Raw genomic sequence first — 17152 nt, 5'->3', positions numbered from 1 at the left:
TGTTTATTGTTTTCCTGCAGACGTCCAGCAGCTGTTGGTGACTAAAGAAGAGGTTCAATTTGAGCAGCAGGACTGGAGCCCCAGTCTGGACCAGGAGGACTGGAGCCCCAGTCTGGACCAGGAGGACCCAGACCCCCCACACATTAAAGAAGAACAGGAAGAACTCTTGACCAGTCAGCAAGGAGAGAAGCATCGAGGCCTGGAGGAGGTTGGTATCAAGTTCCCATTGACTGTTGTCCCTGTTAAGAGTGAAGAAGACGACGATGAAGAGAAACCTCAGTCCTCAGGGCTGGTTTCAGCTGCAGCCAGAGGCTCAACTGAACAGATGGAAACAGAAGCTGAGGAAGTGGACTGTGGGGGACCAGAACCAGCCAGGAACTCCGATTCACATTTACAAACAGATACTGATGACAAGACTGGAGACTCTTCTGAACCTGAGACTGATGACAGTGCTGATTGGCAGGAGACCAGAGCACCTCGGTCAGTTTTAAAGGCTTTGAAAAATGATCCTTACAGTGATTTTAGATGTAGAACTGGTAAGAAACCATTTAACTGCTCTCAGGGTTGGAAACAATTCAGCATCCGTGGAAATCTAAAGAGACACATGAGAACTCATACAGGAGAAAAACCTTTCAGCTGCTCAGTGTGTGGTAAACGTTTCACTGTAAATGGAGATCTGAAGAAACACATGAGAACTCATACAGGAGAAAAACCTTTCAGCTGCTCAGTGTGTGGTAAAGCTTTCAGTGAAAGTGGCAATTTGAAGAAACACATGAGAACTCATACAGGAGAAAAACCTTTCAGCTGCTCAGTGTGTGGTAAAGGTTTCATTGAAAATCGAGATCTGAAGAAACACATGATAACTCATGCAGAAGAAAAACCTTTCGGCTGCTCAGTGTGTGTTAAACGTTTCACTGAAAGTGGATATCTGAAGACGCACATGAGAACTCATACAGGAGAAAAACCTTTCAGCTGCTCAGTGTGTGATAAAGGTTTCAATGTGAATGGAAATCTGAAGAGACACATGATGACTCATACAGGGGAAAAACCTTTCAGCTGCTCAGTGTGTGGTAAAGGTTTCACTGTAAATGGACGTTTGAAGACACACATGAGAGCTCATACAGGAGAAAAACCTTTCAGCTGCTCAGTGTGTGGTAAAGGTTTCACTTCAAATGGACATTTGAAGACACACATGAGAGCTCATACAGGAGAAAAACCTTTCAGCTGCTCAGTGTGTGGTAAAGGTTTCCCTGAAAATGGAGATCTGAAGAGACACATGAGAAGTCATACAGGAGAAAAACCTTTCAGCTGCTCAGTGTGTGGTAAAGCTTTCAGTGTTAGTGGCAATTTGAAGAAACACATGAGAACTCATACAGGAGAAAACCTTTCAGTTACAAAAGAGTCCTGCCACTGACTGTTTAACAAATGGAGCAATGAAGTGAAGTTTGCACTGTGCTATCTAGATTTGCAGGAGAACAATATGGAAGTGACAGGTTTCACTCAATAACATTTTATTGATTGTGTCATATTACAACAGAAGTTATCTGTGGACACTTAACACAGACCAGGTCTAGAACACGCTCTGTCATTTTCTACCTTCTCGAAATCGGGACCGGGAGCCGATCTCAGCTGTCATTGGGCGAAGGACGCCAGTCTATCGCAGGGCCAACATGTAGAGACAAACAACCATTCATGCTCACATTCACACCTAGGGGCAATTTAGAGTCATCAATTAACCTCCCCCAGGGAGAACCCACGCATGCACGGAGAGAACATGCAAACTCCACACAGAAGACCTGGGAATCAAACCCGCGATGCTCTCGCTGTGAGGCGAGAGTGCTACACCAACGTGCAGCAACACGCTCATGATTGTGGGTAATATACAGATAAACCAGGCTGGATTCCTAAAATGTTAGGCCAGTATTTTTGACTGATTACTACTTTTTATATGTATTTTTATAATTATTAGTTTTCATGACGTATTTTGGATGATTTATTTGATTTCTTAAATATTTTTGACTTCTGATGTTCGTATTTGTGCTATTATATGATCACATAATTGTTGTCTGGTAGAAATGCATACTTATGCTTTTTGGATATCTGTGAACACGGTCCTGTCAATATATTGTAAGTGTACATCTGCATTGATACAAATAAAGTGGATGAATGTCAGGTCTGTGTCTGCCCCATCATTACAGCACAACTTATTCTTTAATGTTTTTATTTACGTTTCTTATGGAAATGATCTTGCTGTGCATCACCTCTTCTGATACACAGAAATAAATCCAGGGAATTAATCCTTTGAGTCGTCTCTTTCCACGCCCTATCGTTAAATACAGGAAATATATTTGATCTCATTGATGAGATATCTATATCTTAACTATAAGCTTAAAGGCCTTTGATAAATACTATAGACACCGAGTCTCAGGGAAGTTAAGTTGAGAAATAATCCATGAGATATGGTGTTATTAATTTCTGTCTCAATGACGAATAGGACGAATTTGATGGATAGCTTTTTTATGATTTTCTTTATTATTAGAATTAGGGAATAGTAATCAGAATCATCAGCTGCATGGTGGTTCAGGTTCTTCTGTGTGGAGTTTTTCCTCCGGTTGGTGGCGGTGATGCACCACAACATTGTTTGCCAAACGCCATAAAAAAGACCAAACGAAGAAGAAATCGTGGCTTTATCAAAAGCAGAGGGGAAAAGTTTAATATGGAAGGAAATAATCAATCAATGGAATCAGTATTGGAAGAGCCAGGAAAAAGGGAGACATTTACATAAATTACAGGGAGTAGTAGGAGAGGTAGGATGTTATGGAGACAATAGAACAAAACAAGTAATCATGAGCAGAATAAGAATAGGGCACAGTAAACTGAATAACACACTTAATATAATAGGAAAACATCCAACGGGTCAGTGTAGCTGTGGGGAGAGGGAGACAGTGCAGCATGTAATTGTAGCTTGTCCTAGATATGAAAGAGAGAGGGAAATGATGAAGACAGGGTTGCGAAAGGTTGGAAAAGTGGAAAATAACTTCAAGGGTCTAGTAGAATGTGGAAAATCTAAGGAAGGGAGAAGAATCATTATGAGATTTCTTATCTCATCTGGTCTAATTAAAAGAATATAACAAAAGAGGAAATAAGAAAGAAGTAAAGTCCAGCAGATGGCGGTATATGCAACATTAAGGATGCCGACTGCCATTAAACGCCAAAGAAGAAGAAGAAGTCGCGGCGTCTATCCTAACTGCACATCGAATGTACCACACTCCAGTCCGGTAGGTGGCGGCAATGCACCTGTAAACTGGATGCCAGCCGCCAATCAAATCCAACAGAAGAAGAAGAAGAAGTCGCGGCGTACCCGGATGTTCCATCTTCAACAATGGCGCCTGGTTTCAGTAGAAGAGTTACTTCGTGGTGTTGAGAAAGTGTCTGTTAGCTTCACCAGTACTGATCCATCAGAGTCTCTGTGTGTCTGGATAAACCTGTCTGGACGGACTTTGTACTCTTCACCTTTTATTCTGAATGTTTTAACTCTCAATCATCTCCCGAGAGCCTACGAAGCTAAGCTAGTTAGCTTAGCATGCTAGCTGGAAACAGATTTTGACGGAGTTTGTGTGGAGTCAAAACGTCTCTCTCGTCGTGGGAAAATGAGTAAAGTCCAAGTGATGAGAGCTTTGGTGGAGCAGCGACTAAGTGCGGCTGCTGAAGAGATATTTGGGCTGTTTGAAAGAACGGTAGCAGAATACGAGGAGGAACTTTCTCGTTCTAAAGAGGAGAACGAGCGACAGCGGAAGCTACTGGACGCTGTTTTCCTGCCTGAAGTCCGGTTACACAGAGCAGGTTGGTGCTTACTTTTTATACGTCAGGTATGTATGGAAGGTCATCCAGTTCAAATATACGTGAATTCTAACACGTTAACAACACGTAGACAACACGTAGACTGCACGTAGACAACACGTTAACAACACGTAGACAACACGTTGTCAACGCGTCAATTTTTTCACGCGTCGTTAACGTGTCGTTAATGTGTTGTTTACATGTTGTCTACGTGTTGTTAACGTGTTAACGACGCGTCAACGACGCGTTCATTTCATGTAATTGTGAGCCCTTTGGCCAATTTTCCAGTTTGAACGGGTGAGAGTCATAAGTTCCCATTGGCTACTGAGAAGTAGGGTTAAACCACGTTTTGGAGTCAAAACGTCTCTCTCGTCGTGGGAAAATGAGTAAAGTCCAAGTGATGAGAGCTTTGGTGGAGCAGCGACTGAGTGCGGCTGCTGAAGAGATATTTGGGCTGTTTGAAAGAACGGTAGCAGAATACGAGGAGGAACTTTCTCGTTCTAAAGAGGAGAACGAGCGACAGCGGAAGCTACTGGACGCTGTTTTCCTGCCTGAAGTCCGGTTACACAGAGCAGGTTGGTGCTTACTTTTTATACGTTAGGTATGGCAGTGTTCTAATATGAGTTGCGTTAACGTGTGACAGGAGGTAACATGCAACACGCATAGGACCAAAACGTTTACTTCTGCATCCGTATTACAGTTGTTCACATTTGCTGAAAGACTAAATCCTAATCTCTGAACCCAAAGGTCGGTGGCCTAAACGCATGTTTTTAATTGAAGCTAAACACATTCTCACTTACAAAAACACATGTTTCTCTGTGATGTACTTCTGATGCATTATGCTGACCACAGGCTGCAGAAGTTAAACACAATTACAGTCAGTATGTGATGGTTTGATTTATCCAGAAGAATCAGAGGTTTTGTGAATGTAGTTTGAAAACTGGGTTTTGTGTTTACAGTTTAGATGAAAGGTTGGAAGGGTTCAAGTTATTAACAATTATGAAAAACTGTAACAAATGTATTCATCTCAAGCTACTGTTGTTGCTGTTAATAATGTTGATTTGGACACTAATGTTACAGTAAGGCCAGCGGAGATGGCACATGCTATTGAGATGCTTGATAACAACAAAACATGTGGTACAGATGGTATTGCTGCAGAGCATCTTAAGCATGCCAGCTATAGGCTCTCTCCACTGTTAGCCATGTGTTTCTCTGGTATCATGGTGCATGGTGTTCTCCCTGATTCCATCTTGTCTGTTTTGCTGGTTCCTGTGCTTAAGGAGAAGGCTGGCAAATTAAACAGCATGGACAATTATAGGCCAATTGCCCTTGCCAGTACCCTGTCTAAGTAAATAAATTATTATTAAATTATTTTAAATAGGATCGAAATGTATGTATTAACTACAGACAATCAATTTGGGTTCAAGACAAAACATAGTACTGACTTATGCATTTATGCTTTAAAGGAGATTGTCGCTAAATATCAACGCCAAAACACCTCTATGTTTCTCTGTTTTATTGATGCCTCTAAGGCATTCGATAGAATCAACCATGCAAAACTATTTGAAAAACTACTCATGAGAGATGTTCCTAAATATATTGTCAGAATTCTAATGTATTGGTATGCTCAGCAAACATTCCAGGTCAAATGGGATAATACTGTTTCTGATCCTTTTCATGTGGCGAATGGGGTCCGTCAAGGAGGAATATTATCCCCTATTCTTTTTAATGTATATATTGATGACCTTTCAAGACAGCTAAATGAATGTACAACAGGATGTATTGTGGGAGATCAAGTTGTGAATCATCTCATGTATGCTGATGACCTGGTTTTACATTGTCCATATTCTGCTGGGTTACAAGAGCTGTTGAGGATATGCACACAATATGGAAGAGAATTTGACATCAACTATAATTCCAAAAAGAGTAAGGTTGTTGTTGTGAGATCTAGAGAGGACAAAAAATCCTCTTTTCCTGCTTTCCACCTCGCAGATGGCCTCTTAGAAATATGCAGGGAATTAAAATATCTAGGACATGTCTTCTCAGATGATCTCATGGATGACGGTGACATTCGTCGTGGTGTAAAATATATGCACAGGCCAACGTGATGTTGAGGAAATTTTCCATGTGTTCCACAGATGTTAAGTGTGCTTTGTTTAGGCCTTATGTCACGCCGCTGTATACAGCTCATCTCTGGTCCTCTTACAGAGTGAGAACTATGCAGAGGCTTAGAGTGGCATATAATGATGCCATGAGGTTGTTGCTCCGTGTTCCTAGGTGGCACAGTGCTAGCCAGCTATTTGTGTCCTCTAATGTACCTACATGTCAGGCACTGTTACGAAAGCTAATGTTCAATTTCATGTGTCGATTGGATTTATCAGAAAATAGCATCATTATAGCCTTAACCAACCCTATGATGGGCTATCGGTTCACATCCAGGCTTCGAAACCATTGGCATGATAGCTTGCACCTATTTTAGTATAGTATTTTTGAGTATGTATTTTAATGTGTCATATGTGTGTGTGTATGTTGGATGTGAGTGGACCATCTGAGTCCATAATAAAGATTTATATATACTGATGACTGCATTACTGCTGGTGCATTGTATTTTTGCAGGTTGTCTGTCTGCCTGTTTTGTTTCAGAAAAAAAACAGTGTACTGGTGACTGATTGTTCAGCTGTTTGAAGCTAAGGCTGAACGATATGGACAAAATTTCATATCTCGATATTCATGCCAGATATCTTAATATCGATACGATATGACTACGGGTTCGGTGAAAACCAAATATTTTTCAGAAAAATAAAAACATCATAATACAAAAGGATGTAGAAACTGCAGTTTTATTGATAACTCACTGCCAGTCATCGACATTAACATAAAGTCACCAATCAATAAATAAAAAAACATTTAAGACCGTCTACACGGGTACCATGTCTTTTGCAATGTGGTATGTTATAGCGTCTGTAATGTCTTTATGTCTGGTGGATGCCGACTCATACAGTGTAACGCTTCTGAACGCATTGCAATACACTCAATTTTCGCCAAACACGACCTGCACAACACCTCGCTCTGGTTGACATCATCGTTATTAAATCCAAAATACCTCCAAATAATGGAGGATGATTTATGTTTTTTTTGTTTAAACATTTTATTAAAGAAAATGATGACAAAGTATGATGTACATTCAGAGACAGTTACAAAGGCATTTTCAGTTTTTTCAAATTATTATTTCTTCTTAACCCCTCCCATACCCACCCCCAGCTTCCTCAACATAAGAAAAACTAAAAAAGAAAAATTATATATAAAAGATAAAGACAGACAAGAGCAAACATGGACAGGCTAGGACAAAAGACATGTATGCAAATAATTAAGCAAGTAAATGAATATGATATAAAACAAAACCTTTAATAAAAAAGATACAAAGATGAATTATAATATTAAAGTATCTTTATATGTATAGATATATAAATATATCTAAAAATAAAAAATAAAAAAAAATTAAAAAAAAAATGTCTCAATATTGTGTTATGCAAATAATGGAATTGTTGCAGTACTTATACCACCAGCTATAGAAGGCAGAGTTGTTTTTTAAACATGTTTTAAAACCACAGTGTTCATATATACGTCACTCCTACAGAAGAGGGCAGGGTGGTGGACAGGCAGCAGCGCACAGATAATAAATTAATGCAAAGTAGTGTAGTTTAATGTAAAGTATGTTTTGGATTCTACTGTGCAATTTCACTCGCAGGCAGACGGTCGAAATAGTTAATCAACGGTTGCCAGTGACAATGGAATTTATCCGAGCGGCCTCTCAAAGCAAATTAAATTTTTTCCAATTTTAGAAAGGACATGATGTCACGAAGCCAAGATTTGAGTGATGGAGGGAGGCGGGATTTCCATAAGAGCAAAATGCTCCTTCGAGCGATCAGAGAGGAGAAAGCAATTACATTGGATTGAGTATTTGTTGCAACATTTTCATCTGGAAGTCTTCCAAAAATAGCTACATGAGGAGATGGTGGGATATGGATCTGCGTTATTTCAGAAATAACCTTAAAGAATGAATCCCAGAAAGTAAACAACTTAGGGCATGTCCAAAACATATGTGTAAGGTCACACGGTGAGAGCGAGCATCTATTACATTTATCTTCAACTGTATCTGGGTAGATTCTAGAGAGCCTGGACATGCTATAATGAATCCTGTGCAGCACTTTAAATTGAATGAGGCTAAGCCGCATACATGAAGAGGAAAGTTTGATATTTGTAAGGGCTTTACTCCAGAACCGATCAGAAAGGGTCACTTGCAGTTCGTCTTCCCAGTTCGATTTGATTTTTTCAATAGTTAATTCATTGGCTGGCAACAGTAGGTCATATAGGTAGGAGACATGTCCTTTAGGGGTGGTGTTAGCTAAGAGAATGTGGTCCATACCAGTTACGGTTGGGATAAGTGGGAATGTAGGTGAATGAGTTCTTCCAAAATCCCGTAGTTGAAAATATCTAAAGAAATCCGAACTGGTTAATCCAAATATGGCTTGTAGCTGGTTGAAACTTGCAAATGACCCTTCTACATACAAATCTTTTAATGAACGCAGACCCCCTCTGCCCAGGAACACAAAGCGCGGATCAGTTCTGGCTGGTGCAAAGAGATGGTTTTTGCAGATGGGTGTTGATTGAGGAAGGGAAGACCACTTAAAATGTCCCCTTATTTGAGCCCAGATTTTGAGTGATGCAACGACAAGGGGGTTAGATGTGTACTGTGAGTAAGGTAAGGGCAGGGTGCCGCATGCCAGAGCCTGCGGCGATGACGATATGCATGAGTCAGATTCCAATTGGCACCAGCTGCTCTGTGGGGATGTAAACCAGAGTAATAGTTTGTGCGCGTTTGCCGCCCAGTAATAAGATTGGAAGTTTGGCAAGCCAAGTCCACCTGAAGGTCTACTCCGCTGCATGGCAGCTTTGCAGATTCTAGGATGTTTACCCGCCCATATGAATTGAGAGACAACAGAGTCAATAGATTTGAAAAACGATTGGGGTAAAAAGATGGGAAGGCATTGGAAGAGGTATAGATAGCGAGGTAAAACGTTCATCTTGACTATTTGTACCCTCCCTGCTAGTGAAAGGGGTAAGTGGCTCCACCTTTGGAGGTCAGACTTGATTTTTGAGGTGAGAGCTGCAAAGTTTTGTTCACGTAGGGACCTTATAGATCGTGTAATGACGACACCTAAGTATTTAAACTCTGAGCTGGAAAACTTAAACGGGATAGACAGTGCTGGGATGTCCAAGGCTGGCTGATTAACTGGAAAACATTCACTTTTTTGAACATTTAATTTGTATCCCGAAAAAGTGCTGAAGAAGTTAAGAATTGATAAGATCCGAGGAATACTAGACAACGGGTTCCTTACGTACAAAAGCAGGTAATCTGCGTAGAGGGATACTTTGTGTTCTGTTCCCCATCGCTGGATGCCCAGAAAACCTCTTTCCATTTTAAGTGCTATCGAGAGTGGCTCTATGGCGATGGCGAATAGAAGAGGGGAAAGCGGGCACCCCTGGCGCGTTCCACGGGAAAGGGGAAAAGTCTTAGAACAAGAAGTATTTGTGCATACCGATGCTTGAGGAGAGGTGTAAAGCAATTGAATCCAGGATATAAAATTGCCTCCAAAGCCAAAATGCCGCAACGCGGTGAACAAGTAGGACCACTCCACCCTATCGAAGGCCTTCTCGGCATCAAGGGACACGATTACTTCTGGGTCAGAAGGGGAAGGTGGGGTGTGGATGATGCCGAGAAGCCTTCTAATGTTGGTGAATGAGTGTCGTTGTCTAATGAACCCCGTCTGGTCTTCTGACACAATGGCGGTCATAACAGTCTCCAACCGACGTGAAATTGCCTTCGCAAGTATTTTAACATCAACCGACAGTAACGATATTGGACGAAAAGACGCACAGTTTAAGGGATCTTTGTCCTTCTTTAATATAAGGGAAATTGAGGCCTGGGTGAGGGTGGGTGGCAAGCAGCCCTGCCGGAGCGACTGCGTAAACATCCTTAGTAGTAATGGAGCTAATTTTTCTATAAATTTTTTAAAAAATTCCACCGGAAAACCATCCGGTCCGGGTGATTTATTATTATTCATCAGTTTTATTGCTTCGGTAATCTCGTTAAGTTGCAAAGGGCTGTCCAGCATCTGTCTGTTATCCTCTGAAATCACGGGTACGTCTAGTGCTGTGAAAAATTCAGACATATGAGCTTCATTATTGGAGGACTCCGACGTATAGAGCTGAGAATAGAATGTTTTAAAAATGTTATTTATTTCTACGGGGTCAGACGTAAGCGCACCGGTATTAGTACGGATCTGAGTAATCTGGTTGGAAGCAGTTTTAGTTTTCAGCTGATGGGCTAAAAGCCGACTTGCCTTATCTCCAAATTCATACTGAGTGCCTCTGGAGCGGAGCAGAAGTTGTTCAGCCTCTCTTGTTGTCAAAAGATCAAGTTCAGTCTTAAGTTTCAACCTTTCCTTGTAAAGGTCAGGTGATTGATCAATTGAGTAGCGATGGTCTACAGTGGCAATGGATTCTTCCAGTTCTTTTTGGCGCGCTCTACGATTTTTATTAATATAGGACGTATATGAAATAATTTTACCCCTAATAAAGGCCTTTAGGGTTTCCCATAATAGCATAGGGCAGATGCCTTCTGTGTTATTGGTTTCCAAAAAGAGGTCAATGGCTTCGGAGATTTGTTTACAGAAATTCCCATCAGCCAGCAACAGAGGATCTAAGCGCCATGTCCTATAATCTTTAGGCCTATGGTCAAAGCGAAGGTCAAGGGTTACTGCGGAGTGGTCAGATACGACTATAGGTGAGTATTGTGTGGATATTACCGAGGGAATTAGTGTTTTGTCAATGAGAAAGTAATCTATGCGTGAAAAAGTACGATGTACGTGTGAAAAGAAAGAGTACTGCTTAATAGTGGGATGTAGAAGTCTGTAGGGATCAACATAGCCATATTGTTCCATAAAGGCAGAGAGGGTCTGAGACATTTTAGATGGTGTTGAAGTTCTGGAGCTAGACCTATCCAGTAGAGGGTTAATGACACAGTTCATATCACCTCCCGCAATTAGCACATGGGAATTTAAGTTAGGAAGAGAAGACAATAGGTTTTTCATGAAGTTATAGTCATCCCAATTAGGAGCATAGACAGATACGAGGACAACCGGTTTCTGGTACAATGTACCGGGGACAATCACATAGCGACCATTTGGGTCTGCAATAATTTTGTCTGGAGTGAAATGCACGTTTTTCCTAACAAGTATGGCCACACCTCTCGTTTTCAGGTTAAATTTAGAATGAAAGATTTGTCCTATCCAAGGTCTAGACAATTTCTGGTGATCAATATTAAGTAAGTGTGTCTCTTGGAGAAACATTATGTCAGCTTTAAGGTTTTGAATGTGTGAGAATATCCTAGCACGCTTGACTGTGGCATTGAGTCCACCTACATTTAATGAGAGTATTCTTACCACCTGTCCACCACCCTTCTGTGAATGGGCTACATCGGCCATAGCACAAAGATCGATATGAAGTGTAACATACCAGCACTGCAGTCTGTGGATTGTTCCAGAGCAAATGAGAAAAAGAAAAGGTAAATAAATGCAACATTGAAAGACACAATGAGACCGATGGGACAAAAAAACAAACTAACAAAATACACAAAAAAGGAAGTTGGCTTACTTACCCCAGCCATGCCCCTCCCCACCTCCCCGAACCCCATAACTTCCCTAACCCTTTGGTTATCATACCTCTTCGCCAATTGCATTGGCGCACACTATTCAACCTTTACTAACCTTCACTCGAATGCTTAGCTTCTCTTCCCAAAATATGTAACAGTATCCCCATTATTAAGGTCAAACGAACAATAGAACACAGAAATATTCCAAAGAACTTGGTCCGTAGTATAATTAGCTATACGTGTGATTAATAATACTCCATCCTCTTTAACAGCAACAGGCTTTGAGAAGGTGAGTGAATTATGAGCTTCTAGTGCTTGCTTGTCCACACATGAAAAAAAAAAAAAAAAAAGGAAGGAGGGGGGGATGGTGCAGTAGTATAATATATGTATATGAAATAATAATAATAGTAAAAAAATAAAGTGTATATCTTAGATACACACACACATAAATAACATGAGGATCAAAACAAAATAATGGTAAAAAAAATAAAATATATATATATATATATATATATACATACACCGGTATATAAAAAAAAAATATATATATAAACACACACACCCCCCCCCCCACACACACACACACACACCCACACATATATATTTTGGAATAAAATGAAAGATAAGATTAAGCAGCAGATCAGTTAAGTCCACCTGGAACATATCACATAGTGGTACAAATCTATGGAGCAAATTTCAGTGCAGAGGATATCAAGCAGCAAGTGTCCAATTTACATTAGGCTATATTCGGCCTCACAGCACAACATAAGCGAAACATACCTTCTCAGTAACGCAAACTAACGAGGCAGGAGCAATAACACGAGTAACAGCTCAGTTATGGCTAATAACAAGAGTAACAGCACAATCATAGCTCCTAAGAGCACAACATTTTCATCAATAGTAACGCAGCCCAACAGTATTGCCGAGAGGACGTAAGCTAAGTTAACATGACAGCTGGGATCGGCTCACCTGTTTGTTGAAATAGCCCGCAGCGTGAGTGAAGTCTAGTACCCTGAGTGGGTAAAGATTCATTCCGCTCTGCAATGGCAATTATTTAAAAAGTAAATAAAGATCTACGTTGTTACCAGATGAGTTGTTTGTCCCTTTTGTTTCGTTCACGGCACTCCCGATCGGGCCGCAGGCTGCTGGTGGTGGGCTGCGGCAAACACCCGGGCTTCTTCGGGCGAGGAGAAACCTCTCCTGGCCCCATCTTTCAGCACAATCGATAGCCTTGCCGGGAAGAGCAGAGATGGCCTCAGACCCAAGTTGTACAGCTCAGCCATGACTTCTCGATATCTGGTTCGCTGCTCCAGGACTTCTGGTGTATAATCCTCGAAAATCAGTACCGGTTTCCCCCTGTATTGCAGTTTACCTCTCTGTTTGCGGGCCTCTCTGACGACCAATTCTCGCACTTGGTAGCGGTGGAAGCGAATAATAACAACCCGTGGCTTACCCCCCGGGGGTGGTTTGGCGATGAGGGCTCGATGTGCCCGGTCAAGTTCGGGGGGAGTTGGTAGTATTTGGCTGCCGAGTAGTTCCACAAGCAAGTCTGAAAAGAAAGTTGTCGGCCGGGGCCCCTCAATCGACTCTGGCAGCCCGATTATCCTGATATTGTTCCTCCGGCTCCGACCCTCCAGGTCCGCTGTTTTAGCTGCTAGCTTAGCGTTGCTATCAGCTAGCGTGGTGCACTTCTCCTCGAGTAAACACATACGCTCTTCCAGCAGGTTAGCGTTTGACTCCACCGAGAGGATGCGCTGGTCGTGATCTTCTACTGTGGCTTGGGTTTGAATCAGTTTCTCTTCCAGAGATGAAAATGCCATTTTAAACTCAGATGAGATGGCTTCTCTGTGCTCCTCTAGCAGTTCAGCTATGTTAGCAACACAGGAGCCACCACACGTGCCATGGGCTTCTACCTTTTTGGCGTCGTCTTTCTTGGATTGTTTGCCTGGTTTCGATGACATTTTGCCAGTTTTACATAGATACCACGTTAATTGTTCGTTGGTTCGTATTTGAAGAGGTTTGGGGTAGTTAAAGCTATTGTTTTTGAAAAAGTAATGGGAGAGCAAAGCTAATGCGGCCACTACATTCCGATCCCCAACCGGAAGTCCCCGATGATTTATGTTTTGGCACCAAATCAGATTCGGCACCGCCACCGGCCGCATTATCTTCCACACTCGTCTCAATTTTCTTTCTTTTGATTTCCCCGCTGCGTATGTTGTGTCTCAGTCTCCGGCTCCCTCACTCCCGCGGCGGGAGTCCCGCCCTCGTATGTTCGTCATTGGTTGGCTTCAGATCCACAGCAAGCATGAAATAAGGTTTGTGGTTGGCTGGCCATAGCGATGCATTCAAGGGCAATCGTAAAAATGAAGTTTATTGTGACTGCCAGAGCTGTACATGCAGGGCGAGCGCGGGGGAAATCTATATCGTTTATATCGTTGCTTTTTCGATATTAATATCTTGAATGTTCATATCTAGATATAGATACGATAAAGATATATCGTTCAGCCCTATTTGAAACGTCTCTATATTCTGTATGTGTGTTTATTGTTTTCCTGCAGACGTCCAGCAGCTGTTGGTGACTAAAGAAGAGGTTCAATTTGAGCAGCAGGACTGGAGCTCCAGTCTGGACCAGGAAGACCCAGACCCCCCACACATTAAAGAAGAACAGGAAGAACTCTTGACCAGTCAGCAAGGAGAGAAGCATCGAGGCCTGGAGGAGGTTGATATCAAGGGTGAAGAAGACAACGATGAAGAGAAACCTCAGTCCTCAGGGCTGGTTTCAGCTGTAGCCAGAGACTCACCTGAACAGATGAAAACAGAAGCTGATGAAGAGGACTGTGGGGGACCAGAACCAGCCAGGAACTCCGATTCACATTTACAAACAGATACTGATGACACGACTGGAGACTCTTCTGAACCTGAGCCTGATGACAGTGCTGATTGGCAGGAGACCAGAGAACCTCGGTCAGTTTTAGGCTTTGAAAAATGATCCCGACAGTGATTTTAGATGTAGAACTGGAAAGAAACCATTTAACTGCTCTCAGTGTTGGAAACAATTCAATTTCTGTGGAAATCTGAAGAAACACATGAGAACTCATACAGGAGAAAAACCTTTCAGCTGCTCAGTGTGTGGTAAAGGTTTCACTGAAAATGGTACTCTGAAGAGACACATGAGAACGCATACAGGAGAAAAACCTTTCAGCTGCTCAGTGTGTGGTAAACGTTTCATTGAAAATGGAGATCTGAAGAAACACATGAGAACTCATACAAGAGAAAAACCTTTCGACTGCTCAGTGTGTGGTAAAGGCTTCAATAGCACGTACGATTTAAAGATACACATGATGAATCATACAGGAGAAAAACCTTTCAGCTGCTCAGTGTGTGGTAATGGTTTCACTGTAAATGGACATCTGAAGAGACACATGATGACTCATACGGGGGAAAAACCTTTCAGCTGCTCAGTGTGTGGTAAAGGTTTCACTGTAAATCGACGTCTGAAGACACACATGAGAACTCATACAGGAGACAAACCTTTCAGCTGCTCAGTGTGTGGTAAACGTTTCATTGAAAATGGAGATCTGAAGAAACACATGAGAACTCATACAGGAGAAAAACCTTTCAGCTGCTCAGTGTGTGGTAAAGCTTTCAGTGAAAGTGGCAATTTGAAGAAACACATGAGAATTCATACAGGAGAAAAACCTTTCAGCTGCTCAGTGTGTGGTAAAGGTTTCATTGAAAATCGAGATCTGAAGAAACACATGAGAACTCATACAGGAGAAAAACCTTTCAGTTACAAAAGAGTCCTGCCACTGACTGTTTAACAAATGGAGCAATGAAGTGAAGTTTGCACTGTGCTATCTAGATTTGCAGGAGAACAATATGGAAGTGACAGGTTTCACTCAATAACATTTTATTCATTGTGTCATATTACAACAGAAGTTATCTGTGGACACTTAACACAGAGCAGGACTAGAACACGCTCTGTCATTTTCTACCTTCTTGCGGGGGGGCTGGAGCCGATCTCAGCTGTCATTGGGCGAAGGACGCCAGTGTATCGCAGGGCCAACATGTAGAGACAAACAACCATTCATGCTCACATTCACACCTTTGGGCAATTTAGAGTCATCAATTAACCTATCCCCAGGGAGAACCCGGAGAGAACCCACGCGTGCACGGAGAGAACATGCAAACTCCACACAGAAGACCTGGGAGTCAAACCTGCGATGCTCTCGCTGTGAGGCGAGAGTGCTACCCACTACACCACCGTGCAGCAACACGCTCATGATTGTGGGTAATATACAGATAAACCAGGCTGGATTCCTAAAATGTTAGGCCAGTATTTTTGACTGATTCCTACTTTTTATATGTATTTTTATAATTATTAGTTTTCATGACGTATTTTGGATGATTTATTTGATTTCTTAAATATTTTTGACTTCTGATGTTCGTATTTGTGCTATTATATGATCACATAATTGTTGTGTGGTAGAAATGCATACTTATGCTTTTTGGATCTCTGTGAACACGTTCCTGTCAAGATCTTGTAAGTGTACATCTGCATTGATACAAATAAAGTGGATGAATGCCAGGTCTGTGTCTGCCCCATCATTACAGCACAACTTATTCTTTAATGTTTTTATTTACGTGTCTTATGGAAATGATCTTGCTGTGCATCACCTCTTCTGATACACAGAAATAAATCCAGAGAAATAATCCTTTGAGTCGTCTCTTTCCACGCCCTATCGTTAAATACAGGAAATATATTTGATCTCATTGATGAGATATCTATATCTTAACTATAAGCTTAAAGGCCTTTGATAAATACTATAGACACCGAGTCTCAGGGAAGTTAAGTTGAGAAATAATCCATGAGATATGGTGTTATTAATTTCTGTCTCAGTGATGAATAGGACGAATTTGATGGATAGCTTTTTTATCATTTACTTTATTATTAGAATTAGGGAATAGTAATCAGAATCATCAGCTGCATGGTGGTTCAGGTTCTTCTGTGTGGAGTTTTTCCTCCGGTTGGTGGCGGTGATGCACCACAACATTGTTTGCCAAACGCCATAAAAAAGACCAAACGAAGAAGAAATCGTGGCTTTATCAAAAGCAGAGGGGAAAAGTTTAATATGGAAGGAAATAATCAATCAATGGAATCAGTATTGGAAGAGTCAGGAAAAAGGGAGACATTTACATAAATTACAAGGAGTAGTAGGAGAGGTAGGATGTTATGGAGACAATAGAACAAAACAAGTAATCATGAGCAGAATAAGAATAGGGCACAGTAAACTGAATAAAACACTTAATATAATAGGAAAACATCCAACGGGTCAGTGTAGCTGTGGGGAGAGGGAGACAGTGGAGCACGTACTGGTTATAATAAATGGGGATTTTAACCACTGCTCTCTCTCCTCCGTTCTCCCGTCTTTTAAACAAATTGTATCTTTCCCCACGAGGGGCAACAAAATTCTTGATTTGTTCTATACGAACATTAAGGAGAGTTTTGTGGCCAAGTTGCTTCCGCCGCTGGGCAACTCGGATCACAACTTAATATACTTGATGCCGAAATATTCACCGGTGATACGGAAACTTCCT

At 41.5% G+C, this 17152-nt stretch overlaps 1 protein-coding gene across 1 annotated transcript; it reads left to right on the top strand.

Annotated features, from left to right (window-relative positions):
* Positions 1–604: 604 nt before the first annotated feature.
* On the top strand, positions 605–16005 carry LOC311027431 (uncharacterized protein; the record flags this gene model as incomplete). Its single annotated transcript, XM_084031458.1, has 2 exons — positions 605–824; positions 14693–16005. The coding sequence occupies 2 exons, from the start codon at positions 605–607 to the stop codon at positions 15373–15375; spliced, it is 903 nt and encodes a 300-aa protein (XP_083887584.1). The 3' UTR covers positions 15376–16005.
* Between the last annotated feature and the right edge of the window lie 1147 nt (positions 16006–17152).

Source organism: Eutrigla gurnardus (genome assembly GCF_963514095.1).
Source record: "Eutrigla gurnardus genome assembly, chromosome: 17".
NCBI classification, from domain to species: domain Eukaryota; kingdom Metazoa; phylum Chordata; class Actinopteri; order Perciformes; family Triglidae; genus Eutrigla; species Eutrigla gurnardus.
The sequence above is the reverse complement of the archived record's forward strand: the minus strand, read 5'-3'. Positions and strand labels throughout refer to the sequence as shown.